We start from the raw sequence: 17,258 nt of genomic DNA on the forward strand, positions 1-17,258 counted from the left end.
GACAAAAATGTCCATTTTCTAGAAAGTGACCACCAAAAGGTCACACGGGGGAGTGTGCTTGTCTCTGACCAAGACTCCTCAGATTCGGATGATGTGCTGGATCAGGAGTGGGTGCTGGGCCAAGGAGCTGAGGAAGAGGATGAGGACGAAGAAGGAGAAAAAGAAGAAGGTAAGTTAAAACTACTACACTTCTTAGATAGCATTTTCAGTTTTATAATTTAACAATACCGTGATAATACTGATGACTGCAATATGACATTTGAAATTTTGGTACTGTTTCATAGGGCCAAAGGGTCATGCCAACATAGACACCAGTAGACAAACTGGAGATGCAGGCCTATTTCGGTCTTCTCCTGTTGGCTGGTGTCTACAAGTCTCGTGGAGAAAACATCCTTAGCCTTTGAGGAAAAGATGGCAGAGACATGTTCCCGGCAGTAATGTCGAGGAAGAGGTTCATCCTTATATCCAGGATGCTCTGGTGTGATTTTTTTGTGCATTATTTTGAGTCACCCCCTTTGACCTTTTGTTGGTCACTTTCTAGAAAATGGACATTTTTGTCCATGAAGAGTCATGGATAGGTTAAAATGCATTACAGGGTCAAATAATGGATTTTTGTGCTGAGAGATTTTGAAAGTTGAGATTTTGAAATTTCACCCAAAATGACACCCCCTCACCAAAAATCAACTCTGGTGAGGATGGTCTGTGAGGGAGTTTTGAATTTTGGAAATGGACAAAAATGTCCAGGGGTCATACAAGGGTTAAGGTGCAGAAAATGCAGAGATGTAACACTACAGCAGATCAGTAGCAAACTCAGTCCGACTGCCACTGAGACCCGACCGCCACCCCCCCTGCTCCATCAGCTCAGGCCTATTAATTCTTGTAACTTCCCCCATAAAGCAATAACTTTCCCACTATATAATACTTGTGTTACATAATGCCAGCAGTGTGTAGGCGCTGCCATATTGCTTCTGGGTCTGGATGTTAATACAATATCTGGCCTGAGCTGAGAGGGTGAGGGTGATGGAGGTTTTATGTAATTCAGCCATGGGACTGAACTTGCTATTGATCTGCAGCAGTGTTACATTAGTAGATGAATATGGCCAACACAAACACAACAAGAGCAAGGCTGTGATGAGATTGGTCCAAATTCTGTTACGTTGGCTATGTGCATGCATTCCTCAATCAGTTATGCATAGCTTACAAAGTTACTAAGCAACATACATGTATTCCTAAAACAGTTTTTTATTAGTCGAAAATCCAGTAACCTGAATCTTAGGCCTTAATTGTCTTAAAAAATGAATTTAGGGTTATTTTTATAAAGTTGCATTGACTTCTGTCCTGTTTTTACATGTGTTTTTGGGGAAAATTCGTGTTGATCACACGGTAACAAAACTACAAAATGAAACCAACATGGAACCAGTAACCACCAGTGCAAACTGTGTAGCCCAGTCAAAATTTATCAGAGAACACCCAGTTAGTGTGCAGTGATGTGGTGTGTGGGCTAATGTGGCGTCTCCACTCAGAGAGAGCTCAGAAGAATGTAGCCTAGTTCTTGTGTAAACACACACACTACTCTTGCATACACATTTACGTGAACAGTCATGTCTGGTTGAATGCTCAGTTCAGTGATGAAATTCATTAATTTTACAAGTAATTCTGGGACTCCAATTCTCATTCATATCCTTCTTAATTTTTTGCCTGTATGGCCATGAAATAGGTCTTAAATTGCATTCAGAATTTTCTTAAAAATGTCTTTAGGAAGTCAAATCTAACTTGTTGAAACTGTAAGAAACCCTGTGTGAAACAAACAAACAACAACAAAAAAAAAACGCCCTCCAGTTTACTGTCATTAATCCAGCTGTCGAAAATAGTATTTCTGTTTCAAAGCAAACAAATATACATTGGCAGCTAATAAATCTTCACATTTTTTAAATGGATATCTCAAAGAAATAATCTGTTTATCTTCTATCTAAGCTAAGTGGAGGAAAAATGGAGGTTTGATGGAGTGATGGCATGTTATTGCATTCACAACGCTCGGTCACCCTGCAATGTACTTTCTGTTTCCTTCAAATGGTTCTGTTGTCTAAAAGTGTGTGTGTGTGTGTGTGTGTGTGTGTGTGTGTGTGTGTGCTTTTATACAGGTGTGGGACGTGTTTGGTGTGTTCTTTGCCAACCATCCTGACCTGAGGCGCATTTTGACAGACTACGGCTTTGAGGGCCATCCGTTCAGGAAGGACTTCCCCCTCTCAGGATACGTTGAGGTGCGCCCTGCCAGAGCCATGCGCTTTGACTAAAGAAGGAATGTTTTTTTGTTTGTTTGTTTCCACTTCTGGGTCTCCATGTGGGTGATTCATTTTGTTTGTCCACCAGATAAATGTAATAGAATTGGCAGGAAATGAACAAGACAGACATGATGCAAGCTGTGCCCAGTTGCTTTAGACATGGGCTCTGTTGAATGCTGTGGTTCATAATTGTTTTTTCCCCTCGCTGACATGGATCTGACTCACATGGGCCTTAACAAATGAAAAATAAAATAAAGCTTTAAAATTTTTTGAAAATGGATGTTTTAAAAGTCCTTACCAAACAAGACCACAGAATCACCAAAATGTCCTTGAATTAGATGATTACTCTGAAGTTCAGTGCACAGTGGCGTGCACACGGCTAACTGAGGCATGTTTCCTTTGGCAGGTGCGTTACGATGATGAGGTGAAGCGCGTGGTGGCAGAACCTGTGAGAGAGAGAGAGCCCAAAGACGCTGCGCCCAAACTGGAGGCCGGTGACAAGGCCCCTGAGAAGAAATGACATCCTCCTGTTCAGTCTGCACATCTTGTATTTTTGATCAGTCCTATTCTTCCCATCATTGCCAGTGTGTGTGATGCCACACACTGGCTCCCTGTATGTGTGTGTGTGTAACTTAAAATGTGACTTAAAATCAAATCACAAACATGTTTCCAGCCTTGCATGAATGGCTGCTATAAATTTGCCCTACCACATTTGTCCAGAAGGTGCCGCTGTGTCTGCACAGATGGGGAAATGGCTTGCAGCAAAGAACAGACAATCAAAATTGAAAATGCTGATGGAATTTGCAGCATGACTGCGGTTGCTTTTGTCCCTTTGCTCAGAAGTTCTGACCGAGAGCACTTAATATAGAAATAACCTGCTAGGATGTGCTGCCATAACAATAAAAGATGCAGCACTCACATTTCTTAGTTTTTATTTTGCCAAACATGTCATTGAAGCATTCATTTTACATGTAAGAAATATTCAAAACATTTCCAAGAGTCAGCATAAGCCAGACTATTAAAAACAGATATGGGTCAAAGTGTTTCCATTATTGTTTTAACTGTTTTTGGGATTCAATTACGGCGACCAGGATGACGTGAGTCGGGTTTTGTGCTTCTGTGATAGACGGTGAGCAGTTTGGCACTTGGATCTACTGTACCAAGCAAATGCAGTGAATTTCAGGGAAGTTGCTGAAAGTGTGTGCCACATTTTGACCCATGTCTGTCTCATACAGAGGTATCTAATATACAATGATCATCCTTTCATCAGCATTATTAAACGAGCACAGATCAAAAACATCCAACATATCAATTACTGTACAGATATTCACTTAAGAGAAATACATGGTAACAGGCATTGACTGGGTCTGTGGAGCGCTTCAGCCATCATGGTAGAAAGTAACCTATTTTTTACTCTGTTGTATTCTCAATTATATGCATGCATGGCACAAGTGTTTGTGAGTGCGTCAATGAATTCTGCTCAAATCACTCCACACATCATGAGCTCCTCTGTCCAGGTGTTTCACAAGCTCTTCAGCGCTGATCAGCTGCACAGACTGACCGCTACTTACTGGATTGGGTCAGTTCTGCCTTATAGCAGAACGAAAGTAATCATGCCTCCATTTGGTCCACTTTATGGCCTGTGCCAGTCCACCACTATGCACAAGTCAAGTTACTGAGGCTGAAATGGAAAAACCACAGGGGAGTGTACTGTGACAGACAGTATATTATTTTATGTACTGTGGCTGTCTCACAGTATATTTTCATAAAGTGAAAAACTGCATTGCATTTCAAAGTGTTGTCACTTCCTCAGAAGTCATTCCAGCCATAAAAGATGGGAAATTGTCCATTAGTAACACTATGGTGGACAGGAGACGTGGGGAGAGTGTGACGGCAGACACTCTCTCCCTCTTATTGGTTTTCGAAGAAGTTGCCGGTGCCAATTGCATCACTGTCAGGTGGGAGACATTTCTTACATGGAAGAAAATTCACCTTTTCCCATGGCAGCAGTACTCTTTCAGTTCTGACTTAACGTAATCTGATTTCACCTTTGTGTGTTTTTTAGTATTTTGCTGCATTTAGGGAAGATTACATGTACCAGGGGATCTAATTTGAATTTTGTGTTTTCTTACAGGCCTAGTGCATAGTGCCTGAGTCTGAATGCAGTGTCTGGATGAAATGTGTTGACCAGCATATGGTATCATTTTCCACAAGATAACATTGATATTTTATTTTCTTTTAATGGAACATTGTACATTTTTGCATGCATGCCCCTATGTGGGTTCCTGAACTAGATCACCATCAATATTGAGTCCCTACACTCCAGTGAAAACACTCACTCACCTCCTTTTCAAAAAAGTAGGACACAAAAACATATTTTGAATTTATAAACTAACAACAATGACTCAGTGTAGATCTTTTGTTTTAAATTGTTATGCCATTTTGTACATTTTTCTTCTGTCTGTACAGCCCTGTAATGTAGCAAATAGAAACGTTTTAAATCCAAACTCTAGTCTGAATTCCTTTTTTTTTAATCTGTGTCCTTTCCTGCTGCAATTTAATTTTTTCCCTGACTACTGACAATTTTTTAAGTCGCAGCTCAACCCTTGTGAACCACAAACTGTTATGCTGTTATGCTGTTTAAAATACACTTTAGACCACTGGTGCAGCTAGAGCTTTACTAAATTCACATCAAGTAAAGTAATAAAAAATGTAAATGTCCTATCAAAGTGAAGTATCACTTCAAATGACACCTCTCAAACAGAGAAGGTGATTTCAAAAAGTCAAGGTTCATTATAATTTGAACAGCATTATCTGTCTCCCGGCAGTGTGAAATTAAACAGACCTGCTTATTACAGTGGCCCGGGAGAGGCAATTCAATTTTCTCCACAGTGGTCGCCATCTGAAGAAATGAATTAAACGCTGCTAGAATTAGAAATCAAATCATGGTCCATATCCCTGCAGGCATAGGGGTGGCATGTGGTCAGCAGTGGCTACAGGATGGATATGGAGTCTGCTTTTTCCAAAACTCGGTCAGAGTCAGTTTTGTCCTGTTATTCACTCCTGTTGTGGCCAAGTATTGGGCGAGAGAGACACTCCAAAATGAAGAAAAGAAAGACTCATTTTGACACAAAACAAACTGTCCATATTATTTTCACATGCCTTTCAAGACATAAAGAAAGGGGATTTCTAAGTACACACAAAAAACGTTGCATTGCTGAGAAGGATGAGAAATGATTCACCTCAAAATGAAAATTCAGTCATTATCTACTCATCCCCTGTCAAACCTCCACTGATGTTTATAGAACCACTAAATACTCAGCGAGTTTCCCCTCGTAGTTCCATTTTCAGCTTTCTTCTGAACCATTGAAGTTTATAGTACCATCTTTTACAGCTCCAAAAACATAAAATGTTCATCTTTTGTCTTCTTTCCCAGGTGAAACATGTTCCGCAGGGTGGGCTGAGGCAGAAACTGAAACCAAAAAACTCTTCCCATTCGTTAAAACTGGAAGTCCAGGGAAACAGAGGAGCTTTGTCAAAGCTAGGCACACCAAAGCATTGTCAGTGAGAAAAACACAGGAAACAAACAGGTTCATATTGCACTTTTGGACATGCAGTGCAATTGTCTGGCTACAAAACACATTTTTGCTGCACAAGCTATTAGGACACATTTGATTGAAATTTTGTATCTGGAACTGTAAAAACATGGCCAAGTTCAGTCGTCTGGGCAGAAGGCTGAACTACAAAGCTAACATACATTTGTTTGGTTTTCCTACAGACTTCAGTAAAGTTTGGACTGCTAAGGGGGCGAGTTGAGTTAATTTTTCATCAGAACCTTTTTGAGGCAACCTATTAAACTTATGTTCACATTACTGTTACTGAGGATTGTAGATTTGAGTGTGAAGTCAAACCCTGGGTAGCCTTCAGCTGGACTACGAAGAGCTGTTCACTGAAGTGGTTCGAAGCTCTGCACCCGGTTCAGAGTCCCTGTGACTTCACCAAGGAATTCATACAAAGAGGAAGCGTCAAAGTCAACCACAAAACAACATTCAGTGCCAAAACTGCTTCAGCTTACAACTCACAAACTACCCAACTAAACACTACAAAAACCCGGTTTATGGATTCTGAGATGATTCCGTCTTGTATGAGTTCCTGGCTTCAACTTGCTCACCCATAATGTTCAATCCCTACCCGACTTGCTGCAGCTAGGGTTTCTTGTCTGCCTGTGATTGGCTGATGGTGGCGGGGAGATCAGGGTAAACCAGGAAGCCAGTGAAGGTGATGTATTTGGCATGGTTGCTGTAGGCCCCAAAACCATCTCTCTGGTGGGAGTACAGCCAGACAGTGTCTCCCGGTTTCAGGGAAAGCATCAAGCTCTGACTCTGCAGCGCCTTCTCGCCCTGGCTGTCGTCATAGATCATAGCTTGCACTTCAAGTCGGTTCTTCATCAGTTTGACCGACAGGGTCTTGTGGGGCAGCTTGCCCACATTGAAGGAGAAGTAGTAGGCCCCGGGAATGCGGCAGGTGAACACCCCCTCCGTCACATTGAAGTCCTCCCCAATGTTGACAAACGCTGTGTCGAAACTGACTGGCTGGTGCTGAGGCATGCCTCCCTGGTCTGCTCCCACAATGCTCTGGGTACGCCCCACTGAGAAGGCAGAGCGCTGGTCCTCCTCTTCGTCCTCTTCCTCCCCCTCCTCCTCTGCGTACTCCTCCCTTTGCTCCAGCCTCTTCTCCTCTGTGGGTCGGGTCTGCCCTGGCAGTGTGTGGTGTGTGTCCTGGTTGCTGTTGAACAGAGGGAGGTTCTCCTGCTGGGGCTGCTGAGAGTTGTAGGCAGGGTGGTGCTGTTGTTGGTGGTGTGTCTGATAGTCATACGTGTCAGGATAGACGAGGTATCCGTTGAAGGTGGTGTAGTGTCCCGTGTTGCTGTAGAGCGCATAGCGAGGGTCACCATGGAGACGAAGCCAGACGGTGTCACCAAACTCCAGCTGCAGCATGGCACTCTGGCTCTGCACCTGAGGAGTAGCATAGAATTATTTGCCCTGGTTACAGAGTAATATCTGAAACTGTTTTACATCCAGGCACTGACACAAACACATTATCCAGTCATGAACTCCACACAGCTCTGCATTCATGTTCTGTTGTGCTTTCATTCCCCTTCCCAAACATATACATACCCTCAGCAGCAGGAGCTATATTGCAGTGTAATATAGCTGAGGTGCGTTGCTGAGTCACACAATACTTTGTAAAATTCATCCTAAAATAGAGCTCACTTTATCTGTATGATTTCAGACTGGTTTCCTTCAATTGAGACAGTCTGGTTCATTGTGAGTGAGGCGCCAGAGTATTTCTTTATACCATAGGATATTGACACTCTTGGTTTTTTAATTGAGGAAAGACATCTTTGCCATTTCAAATGAACTGCCCTAGCTCTGCTTCAGGCTGGGTTTTAAGAATTTTAAAGTAATATTTCTTTTAACAGTTCATTTTCTATTTCCCCCTCCAGCTGGTCAACACACCTTCCTCTCCTCTCCAGAGTTTTCCTCGTACACAATGGCCTGCACCTCGTTTCTGTTCTTCATCAGCATGACAGACAGGTCCTTGTGCGGAAACTTTCCCACTGTGAAGGAGAAGTAGTAAGCCCCAGGGATACGACAGCGGAACAAGCCAGTCTTGGGGTCAAAATCATTGCCAATGTTGACATAAACTGTGTCGAAGGTCACTGTCATCTTGGGCCCGCCTTCCATGCTGTTTGTGCGTGCAACTGAGAAAGCTGAGCGGAGCTCCGTGTCATCCAACAGACGGGCAATACCCCACACACTCCTGGCATGGCTCAGGCACAGCACGCCAACCAGCAAGTTCACTGGGAGCAACATCATAACTGTTGAGGGATACAAAAAGCAAATGTCATTATGCATCAGAAAAGCCATTTAGTAACTGAAACACATCTTTATTTTCACTTATAACCACAATCCTCAATCTTTTAGGCTTGTATTAAGTCCTTCTTATAAGTAAATTCCACCCTTGGATACTCTTGCGCTGTTTTATATCTTCATTTTTATGTTTGGTGAAAGATATTTTGTGATGTGAGGCGTTGATGTCTTGTGATGTACTTCTTGGTGTTCTCACTTTGCCTCAACCTGCCTTGTCTTGCACTGCAGTTAGAGATTTCCTACAAATATGCCCTCCAAACACCCCTCAGCCCGAACGTGACTGAGTATTTCAGCTGTGTTTTTTGCAGGCAGGAGGAAAGAGTGATTGCACCAGTGGAACAAGATGTTTTGCAGTTGAGGAAAACATGCGGCCACATTACAATCTGATCTGCTGGGGCTACTGTTGGTGGAGAAACTGGTATCTCTGCTTCCTCTGAAATGTGTTTCTCCCTGTGTGATTGTTGAACATCAGTTCAAAACTGAGTTGAAATCTCTGCTGCTGTTAGTGAAAACAAAGTATCAGTACATGCTCAATGCTACAACCCTTGGATCATTTAAAAGGCTTGCAGTAGAAGGAGAATCAAATTAACCAAGACTCCTAAAAGAATAAATCAGTCATTTTGAAACTCTAAATAAGCATCAAATATCAAGACTATCCAGGTTACATTGTCAGAGCAACTTGAGGAAAGAGGCAGGATTTGTATGTTCAGGAAAGTAGTGTTGTTTACCAAGTAAAAAATGTTTACAAACTGAAAAATAAAATAATAAAATAAAATCTATTCAGTGCCTATGGTATTTTCAAATTTAAAATGTTGAAAGTTGAATGATCTGATACATTTATAGCACTGAAATTACTGCAGTAATGCCTATTACAACAGTCTAATATTTGCTGTGATAAATAATAATAATAATGATAACAACAACAACAACAACAACAACAACAACAACAACAACAATAATAATAATAATAATAATAATAATAATAATAAAGCACCCTATTACAGTGACGAGTTGTAGAGGGGTTATTGTACCAGAATAACCAAATCAACCTAGACACACTCAAACCAACCACATCCCCTTGTGACACAGCTGTGTCCATGGTGTGAAGCCATCTGTCCTTCCTGGCTGTTGAGTTGAACAGACATGCTGGCCAGAAGATGGTCATTTTTTACTTTAGTCAACATGGCGCCACACCACTGTAAGAATATCACATCCCTGATCACTGCCACTTCCTGTTGCTGCTCTCCTTTGCCCTCTTTGTCTTTGGACTTAATGTGAACAATACTCAGATGCTTTAAGTAACATACACTGCAAATATGTCCTCTTTTATGTGCCTTTGCTCATGTCCTGATCTCAGTCAACCAAAGCAAGTCAGGTTTATTTGTATGATACATTTCTCACACAGCGGCAACTCATGGTGCCTTTACATGAGGCACACAAACAACATGACAAGCAAACAAGCAAGCAATAAGAACAATATGCATTCTTACATGCCTTATGTAAAGCTGTCTTATCCCCACTATCCTGTGCTCATGGAACCACAGGAGTGTTTGTGTATATTTGCATTTAGTTCCATTAGATAACTACAGTCTCACCTTACTGTACAAGGTTTTTACTTCTTGTGATCTGCTCTTTACTGCGGGCACTTATTTATTTTCAAGAGTGTGATTTGTTTCCAGAGAGAGTTAGGAGATGTTGTGCTGCATCATTTGTATTCTGTTAAATTACACCAATAGGAGGCACTGTTGTAAAGCAGGTACTAGTTGAACTTGGGGCACTGAGTACAGAGAGCCGGAAAGCCAAGATGATTCCTGCTGAAATGCACTGCACTATGGCACTACTGACAACTGTTTACTTTACTGTTAGCCTGCTGGAGTAAACGGCGTGTATTGAAGACTGCAGCGTTGTTTTATTCATGAGCCCACATTACACTTGGAGATGGTAGAAAATACAAGGCATAGTGCTGTGCACACCATCATATAATTTAAGATGATGACCTCTATTGACCTCCATCAGAAACGAGTAGGAATTCTGTAAATGGACGGAGTTCATTTGAAGTTTATATCTACACCACATTTTTCAAAACAAACAAACAAACAAACAAAACAATTCATTGTGTCTACAAAAAATGTTACCTACAACCTTAGTATTCTACGGTTATTATGATGTGACTCTAAGATGAGATGACTGTAGAGTAACAGTGACTCCACTTCCATTTCAAAGTCTGGTTGTGGAGGAGAGACAGAGAGTTTATATCTGACCACACAATGACTGTTTGCTTCACACACACAAGTTGACTGTGGTGGAGCTTCTAACTCTACAGAAATACAATTATAGGGAGTGTTGTATTTATGTGATTTATTTTTAATTGGGGAGAAAGGGATGGGAAAAGTGTGAGGGTATCGGGGTGGTGGATGTGGTGGGTTGTGGGTGTGGTGGGTTGTGGGTGTGGTGGATTGTGGGTGTATGTGTGTATGTGTGTGTGAGCACAGATGGTAGGGTGCTCGAGGTCTTCTCCGGAGGCCTCCTAGTTGTTGGTCTTGCTGGAGAAGCAGGCTCTGAATGGGCGGGTGATGATCCTCCACATCCTGGACTTCTTAGTCTTCCGCTGGCTTTTCTCTCTTTCCAGCTCGGCTATCCTGTCCAGCATGGTGGCTTCTTTCTCGGCCCACTCTCGCTCTTTCCTTTCCTGGGCTTGCTCGAGGTCTTTTTGAGCCTGGAGAAGGGACTTCATTTCCTCGCGCTGCTGGAGCTGCAGCTCGAGAAGGCCGATGCTGTGGTCAGTCTTAACTGACTCCAGCTCAGTCTTCTGAGCAGCAAGGAGCTTTTCCTCCAGCTTCTGGATCTTGTTCCTCTCATTTTCGAGGGCGTCCTGCAGCTGCGTGGCTCTGAGGACAGCTTTTCTTTCGCTGAGGTCCTTCTCCATAACCTCCATCTGAAGTGGAAGGATCTTGCCATCAGCGTCAGCTTCGTCCCTGGTGTTGGTGGCCCGCTGCATGAGGACAACTTCCTTAAGCTCCATCAGTTGTTCATGTAGAGCTGCTGACTCCTCCTCACACGCCCGGATCCTCGTGGCTTGCTGGTCCACAACTTTGAGAGCCCTCTGGAGCTGCAGCTGGAGTTCCTCAGCGGATTTCCCTCCAGCCTGGCTCTTCTCGCAAACTCTGTCCTGAGAGATTTTCACCTCCTCAGCTGTTTCAGTGCTGGTCAGCTGAGTGGGAGCTCCCTGCAGGTCAGGCTTGCTGTTGTCGGTGTGGGTCTCTCCAGCCTCACTCTTCTCACAGTCTCCGTCCTGAGTGATCTTCACCTCCTCAGCTGTTTCAGTGCAGGTCAGCTGAGTGGGAGATCCCTGCAGGTCAGGCTTGAGGTCTTTAGTGAGGGTGTCTCCAGCCTCATTCTGCTTGCAGAGTTTGTCCTGAGCGATCTTCACCTTCTCAGCTGTTTGTTTGTGGTTCTGCTGAGAGGGAGATCCCTGCAGGTCAGGGTTGAGGTCTTTAGTGCATGTCTCTGCACCCTGGCTCCTCTGGGAGACATTCACCTTCTTTGCTGTTTTGCATTTCAGTGTAACATCTCTCAGTGCCCGAGCAAAGACAGGCACAGCATCTTTCTGGAGGTGTACATGGTCGTACAGATCACCTCGTTGCACCTGGGGGTGATGTACAACATGCACATGTTGTTGTTCCTCACAGTATTTGGTGATGCTCTCGTTGACCTTTCTTATGATCATTGGGTCGGCATCCACCCTGGGTAGGATGGTGGACATCACAATCTCAGATGAAGGAAAAGTCCTGCGTGCCTTTTCAATCATCTTAATGAGAGAGGATGTCACTTCCACCTTTTGTGAGCACAGGTCATTTGAACCCGTGTGAATCACAAAGTGGGTGGGTGCGCCAAAATTAGCCTTGGTGAGTTTGTCCAAGACAGATTTTATGTCTGGACACAGCAGCTTGGCAACCTTTTGCCCAGGAAAGAGTCTCTCCTCCTGGACAAATCTGCCATTTGCATCCATTAGCAGAACAATCTCTGCAAAGAATGCATTGGCTGCTGTGTCTTTGGCTGCGACCGCGGAGACCTGCTTGGCAGCCTGCTGGGGCGCGGTCTTCTTCACCGGGCCCGCAGCTTTCGCTGCAGCTTTGGCCTGCGTGGTCTTAGCCGTGCCTCGCGGCTCGTGGCGCGCGGAGGCGGTCTTTTGTTTGTTTCTCTGAGACATGGCCTGTCTCGGAGATGGTGTGGTGTGGGTGTGGTGCGTTTGGGGGGGGATTAGAGTAGTGGACAACCTTCCCTGAAGTCAACGGGTATTTACGCACTCCTGTTGTGACGTCAGCGACACACAGCACGCGATGTCACATCGGCCCTTGACCAACTCGGTGATGTGGTCTGGGAGAGAGAGAGAGAGAGAGAGAGAGAGAGAGAGAGAGAGAGAGAGAGAGAGAGAGAGAGAGAGAGAGAGAGAGAGCCTCCTGGCCCGTAAACTGTCTTACGTCATAATGCCAAGATAACAATCCCATACACTATTACCCGGCAACATGTCGTTGATGACGTCACCAGTTTGCTGGAACATTCGGAGACGAATGTTGGTGTGTGATTGTGCGCGAGCTAGCTAGCTCCATTTGGAGAAGCTTCACTGGTTTTCTTCTGGCTGACTGCCGGGAGTCCTCGCTACTGAAGTGGGCCACGCTGACACAGAGAAGACTTTTAAACACCACATTTTTGATAGGATGTGTAATTTTTGTTAAGTAATGTTTTTCTGAGCTGCGGAGACTGCAGGAGCTAAGTTGCAGACTTTTTTGCGAGCTTAACTCGAGCACACGGGTCTCAAGAAATTTCATTTTTCAGCCTTTGTCGGCTTTCTTTCAGAAGGAGGAGCACTCTTAAATCTTCACATTGGTTAAGTCTCTGTGAGCATTCAAAGTTGCATATCGGGCATATGAGAGAAATTGTTTCCCCTTTCAGCGCCTGTCAGAAAGTCTTCAGTGTCAGGGAACATGCAAAGGTTTAAGTTATGTGTTTCCGCTAAGGCACTGTCACCTGCTTTCACCTGTCTTTGTCAGGTGAGTGACCTTTCCAAGAGAGTTAATTAGTTAAGTCTAACAGAATAATGGTACATAAACACCTTCATTGTTTCTTATAGTCCACATACCATTCCAAGATTTCATATTCGAAACCTAGCTACATGTGTACTTGAGAAAAAAAAAAGACAACGTGCACATCAGCTGAGCTCTTTTTGTGTATTTCAATAAGTGACACTCCTCTACACACATTCTGGACTCCACCATGCAAAATGTAATGTCATCACGACATTAAGCAAGTGTTGTGTTGTGAATTAAATCATCATTAGTCACTTAACCAGGGTGTCTGCAGATCCAATGTCGTAAACGGCTTACATTAAATTTTACAAATATTAGTCAATACTAGTATTAATGTTTGACTTCTTGATGTCCACATTTTTTTCTTATTTCATTCATCCAGCTTTTTTTTTTTTTTTTTTTAATTTCAAGTTCTTTTGCATCAGAAACATCAGAAAACAGCTATACTAGATGAACCTAACCCTGTTGATTGTTGTCATACGTGTTACCCTGACCAGCTGAGACAAATGTAAGAAAGTCCTTATATGTACTTGTTACAAATTATTTGGAGAAAAGTAATGGCTGGATTTACTGTACCACCCATGACAATATTTAAACGCTACCTAAAACCTAATCTCTGCATTGGATCGTATACATTGCACTTTACGTTAATCTTAATATCCTTCAGTCTTCATTAAAAAATGGTCCTATAAAGGTCTTAATGTCACAATGATTTGTTAGACCTAAAGAAGAATTGCCAAAGCGTGATATTTCTAATGAAGGGATCTGTAATATCATAGATGGACTATCAACGGAGAACTAGTTGAGGATATGTAATGAGCGCTTGTTCAGATCAGATACCAAATTTTAAGACAATTTTCAGTTATGTTGAGCCTGTTCATCTTGGTTTTGATGCTTCTGGTAATGAGCGGTTTTGCCAGAATGTCCCAGTGAAAGACCCTCCAAGCCCTGTTGGACCTGCCATCAGTTAGAGAGCAACATAATGTGTCAATAATGCACTGACCAGAAGATCCAAATGTGCTTGAGGATGTGAGGGATGGTACGACTTTGAAAGAAAAAAAGCTGCCTTCTTCAGTATCAGTTCTCTCATGTGGAGATCAGATGCCGTTGATGTTGTGAATTCTCAAGAAGAGACACAAGCTCCTTGCTGTGTGTGTTGCCCTATGAGTATGATACTTGTAATTTCTAACAGTGTTTCCTGTTTATTTTGTGTTGCAGGAAACTTCCCTGCCAAGCACTCCAAGGCTCATCGTACTCGGTAAGATCTCAGCACTAGACAATACACAACACACCCTGAATTAGTGCGTTACGTAATCTATAAAGCATGTTTGCACCAAGTAGATTCAGTGCTCTCTTCCCTGCCAAAGAAAGTTTTACTTAAAGCTTCATGGTATACTTCAAAAATCAAAAATCACAAGCTGTTACTGATCCAATGGAAGAAAAGAGGGTCCTTGCTTTTACAACAGCAAAATGCTATCAGAAGTTCTTTTTAAAAGCTCACACTTGTCATGCTGTGTAGTTGTTATATAACTATGCTACTTCACCAGCAAAATACTTGTCAAAATCAGCAAATTTGCAAATTTGCTTGAATCTGGCAGTTCCAGCTGAATCCACATGGTGGCACTGTAGCCTTCCTGAGCTCAGCTGAGCCTGCCTCTCCTTGTTGGTGGGATGCAGTCAAACACCACAGCGGTGATAATTAGGGCCCGAGCGCTGGTTTGTGTGTTTTTTTTATGTGGGCTGTTGTTTAACTGTTAAACAGCAAGCTTTTATTTTTACTCGCCATGCAAAGCAGGGCTTTTATTGGTTATTTGAATAGAGGTAAGTCTAAATTTCATGCACATATCAGTTCTTTTTTCTCTTTGTCATTTTAAAGTGAATACTCGAGGACTGTTTTTTCTATCTAAAAGAGTACTCGACTTCTAAATTCATGGACATTCACATCCCTATTCCTCACACAGCCATTGCTGTGCTCTATGAAACAGTGTTGGTCCATACTTTTGAAATATTTTGACATCTGGTCTCTTGATCTTCATTACAACAGAACTGAAAGTTGTTGCAAGGAAGACATTGCAATCTGCTGTCTAGTAGAGCTGCTGTTCACAGAACCAAGGTCAGAACAGCCACTTTCTAAATGTAGTTGCTCTCCAGCCTTATGCGAGTGTTTGACCTCGTCTTTTTGCTCTTCCGCTCTAAACAGGGAAGAAGAGTCCAGCCCAGGAACAGGAATCCAGTCCAGGAACAGTAATAGTCCAGTCATTTTATGAAAAAACCTAGGACAAATTGCAAGAGAAGCAAACTCAACTGATTTTGTATCCTCAGTTTGTCCTGAGTGAGGGAAAAAAAGTCCCAGGAAATCCTATTGGTGGAAAGTTTTGAAAATCACCTATTTATGACCACATATTACCAAAAAACACTTTTTAACACACAGGGGAAAGGGGTTCAAAATTTTACTTTCAGATATCACTATAAAAATTCATAAGTTGATTACACCCACAAAGACAAGAAAAAAAGTCAATTACAAGTTCTTTGAATTATTCTGTTTACACATGCATATCACACATTATCTGATTTGATATGCGCTAATAAGGAATATAAGGAATAAATGCCAGAACAGATATTTAAACAGTGAATTAAAAGGTTACTATATATATAGTAACCTTTTAATTCACTGTTACATAGTAACCTTTTAATTCAAGGTTACTATATATATAGCAACCTTTTAATTCATTGTTTAAATGTCTCTTCTGGCATTTATTCCTTATATTCCTTATTAGCGCATATCAAATCAGATAATGTGTGATATGCATGTGTAAACAGAATAATTCAAAGAACTTGTAATTGACTTTTTTTCTTGTCTTTGTGTGTGTAATCATCTTGTGAATTTTTATAGTGATATCTGAAAATAAATTTTGAACCCCTTTCCCCTGTGTGTTAAAAACGGTGTTATTTGGTAATATGTGGTCATAAATAGGTGATTTTCAAAACTTTCCACCAATGGGATTTCTTGGGACTTTTTTTCCCTCACTCAGGACAAACTGAGGATACAAAATCAGTTGAGTTTGCTTCTCTTGCAATTTGTCCTAGGTTGACCCCAATTTTGGCCTAAAATTACTGGACTATAAAGTCAGTCCAAGACATTTTATTTGTTTAAAATAAATAAATAAAATAATAAATATTAATAATAATTATAAAATAAACATTTGCTTCCATTGCTTGGATTTTACTGTTTTGTTTGTCAAAAATAACTTGAAAATATCTTTTGTAACAGAGTTTTCTGTGTGTGTTTTTGAATCAATGTTACTAGGATACATGTGACCATCAGCAGGTCTCAGAAAGCAAATGTAGCATAATAGAGGACTGGCACACATCTTGATGATGAACAGCTCTGTCTCTTTCTTTTATATTTGTCTGTAGAAGTATAGTCACATGAACCAAGACTCCTCAAACTATAAATCAGCCATATTGAAACTCTAAATAAGCATCGAATATTAACAATATAATTCCAGGCCATCCAGGTTACCCTATCAGGGTGACTTGAGCTTAGAGGAACTGTGTGTTCAGGAAAGTAGTGACACACATGTGGCCGTCAGGGGAGCAAAACCTGTGAGTCTCCCTCCCAGGAGAGACTCTGCTCCCAAAAGCAGCTGCATGTGTCCCATTAATGGGCCCAACATTGTTTTTGTTTTGTTTTCTCTTCCTCTCCATTTCCCTAATGGTTTTCAACCTGATCATTCTGTTATGATCATTATTCCTAAGTTCATATTTATTAAAACCAAATGCAAAGTAATAATAACTCAGAATGAGGGTTGAAATGAGAGGTTCATTTTCGCAAAGGGATTATTTTCAGCCAAAACATAGAGCCTACTTATTATTCATAATATTTTATTCATTGGTAATTTTAAATGAAATGCTGCTGAAGTTTTTATAGGCTTATTCTTCTCATTTCCAGGAGT

General features: G+C 41.9%; 1 protein-coding gene across 1 annotated transcript in view; it reads right to left on the reverse strand.

Annotated features, from left to right (window-relative positions):
• Positions 1–4,805: 4,805 nt before the first annotated feature.
• The window catches only part of c1qtnf4 (C1q and TNF related 4), a 33,988-nt gene continuing 21,535 nt past the window's right edge, over positions 4,806–17,258 (reverse strand). The window contains exons 2-3 of the mRNA XM_030048301.1: positions 7,802–8,163; positions 4,806–7,297 (exon numbers count right to left, since the gene is read on the reverse strand). Coding sequence (XP_029904161.1) covers positions 6,488–7,297; positions 7,802–8,161 — 1,170 coding nt within the window. The 5' untranslated portion in view covers positions 8,162–8,163 and the 3' untranslated portion in view covers positions 4,806–6,487. The remainder of the gene's footprint in view (positions 7,298–7,801; positions 8,164–17,258) is intronic.

Source organism: Myripristis murdjan, chromosome 3 (assembly GCF_902150065.1).
Source record: "Myripristis murdjan chromosome 3, fMyrMur1.1, whole genome shotgun sequence".
Taxonomy (NCBI): domain Eukaryota; kingdom Metazoa; phylum Chordata; class Actinopteri; order Holocentriformes; family Holocentridae; genus Myripristis; species Myripristis murdjan.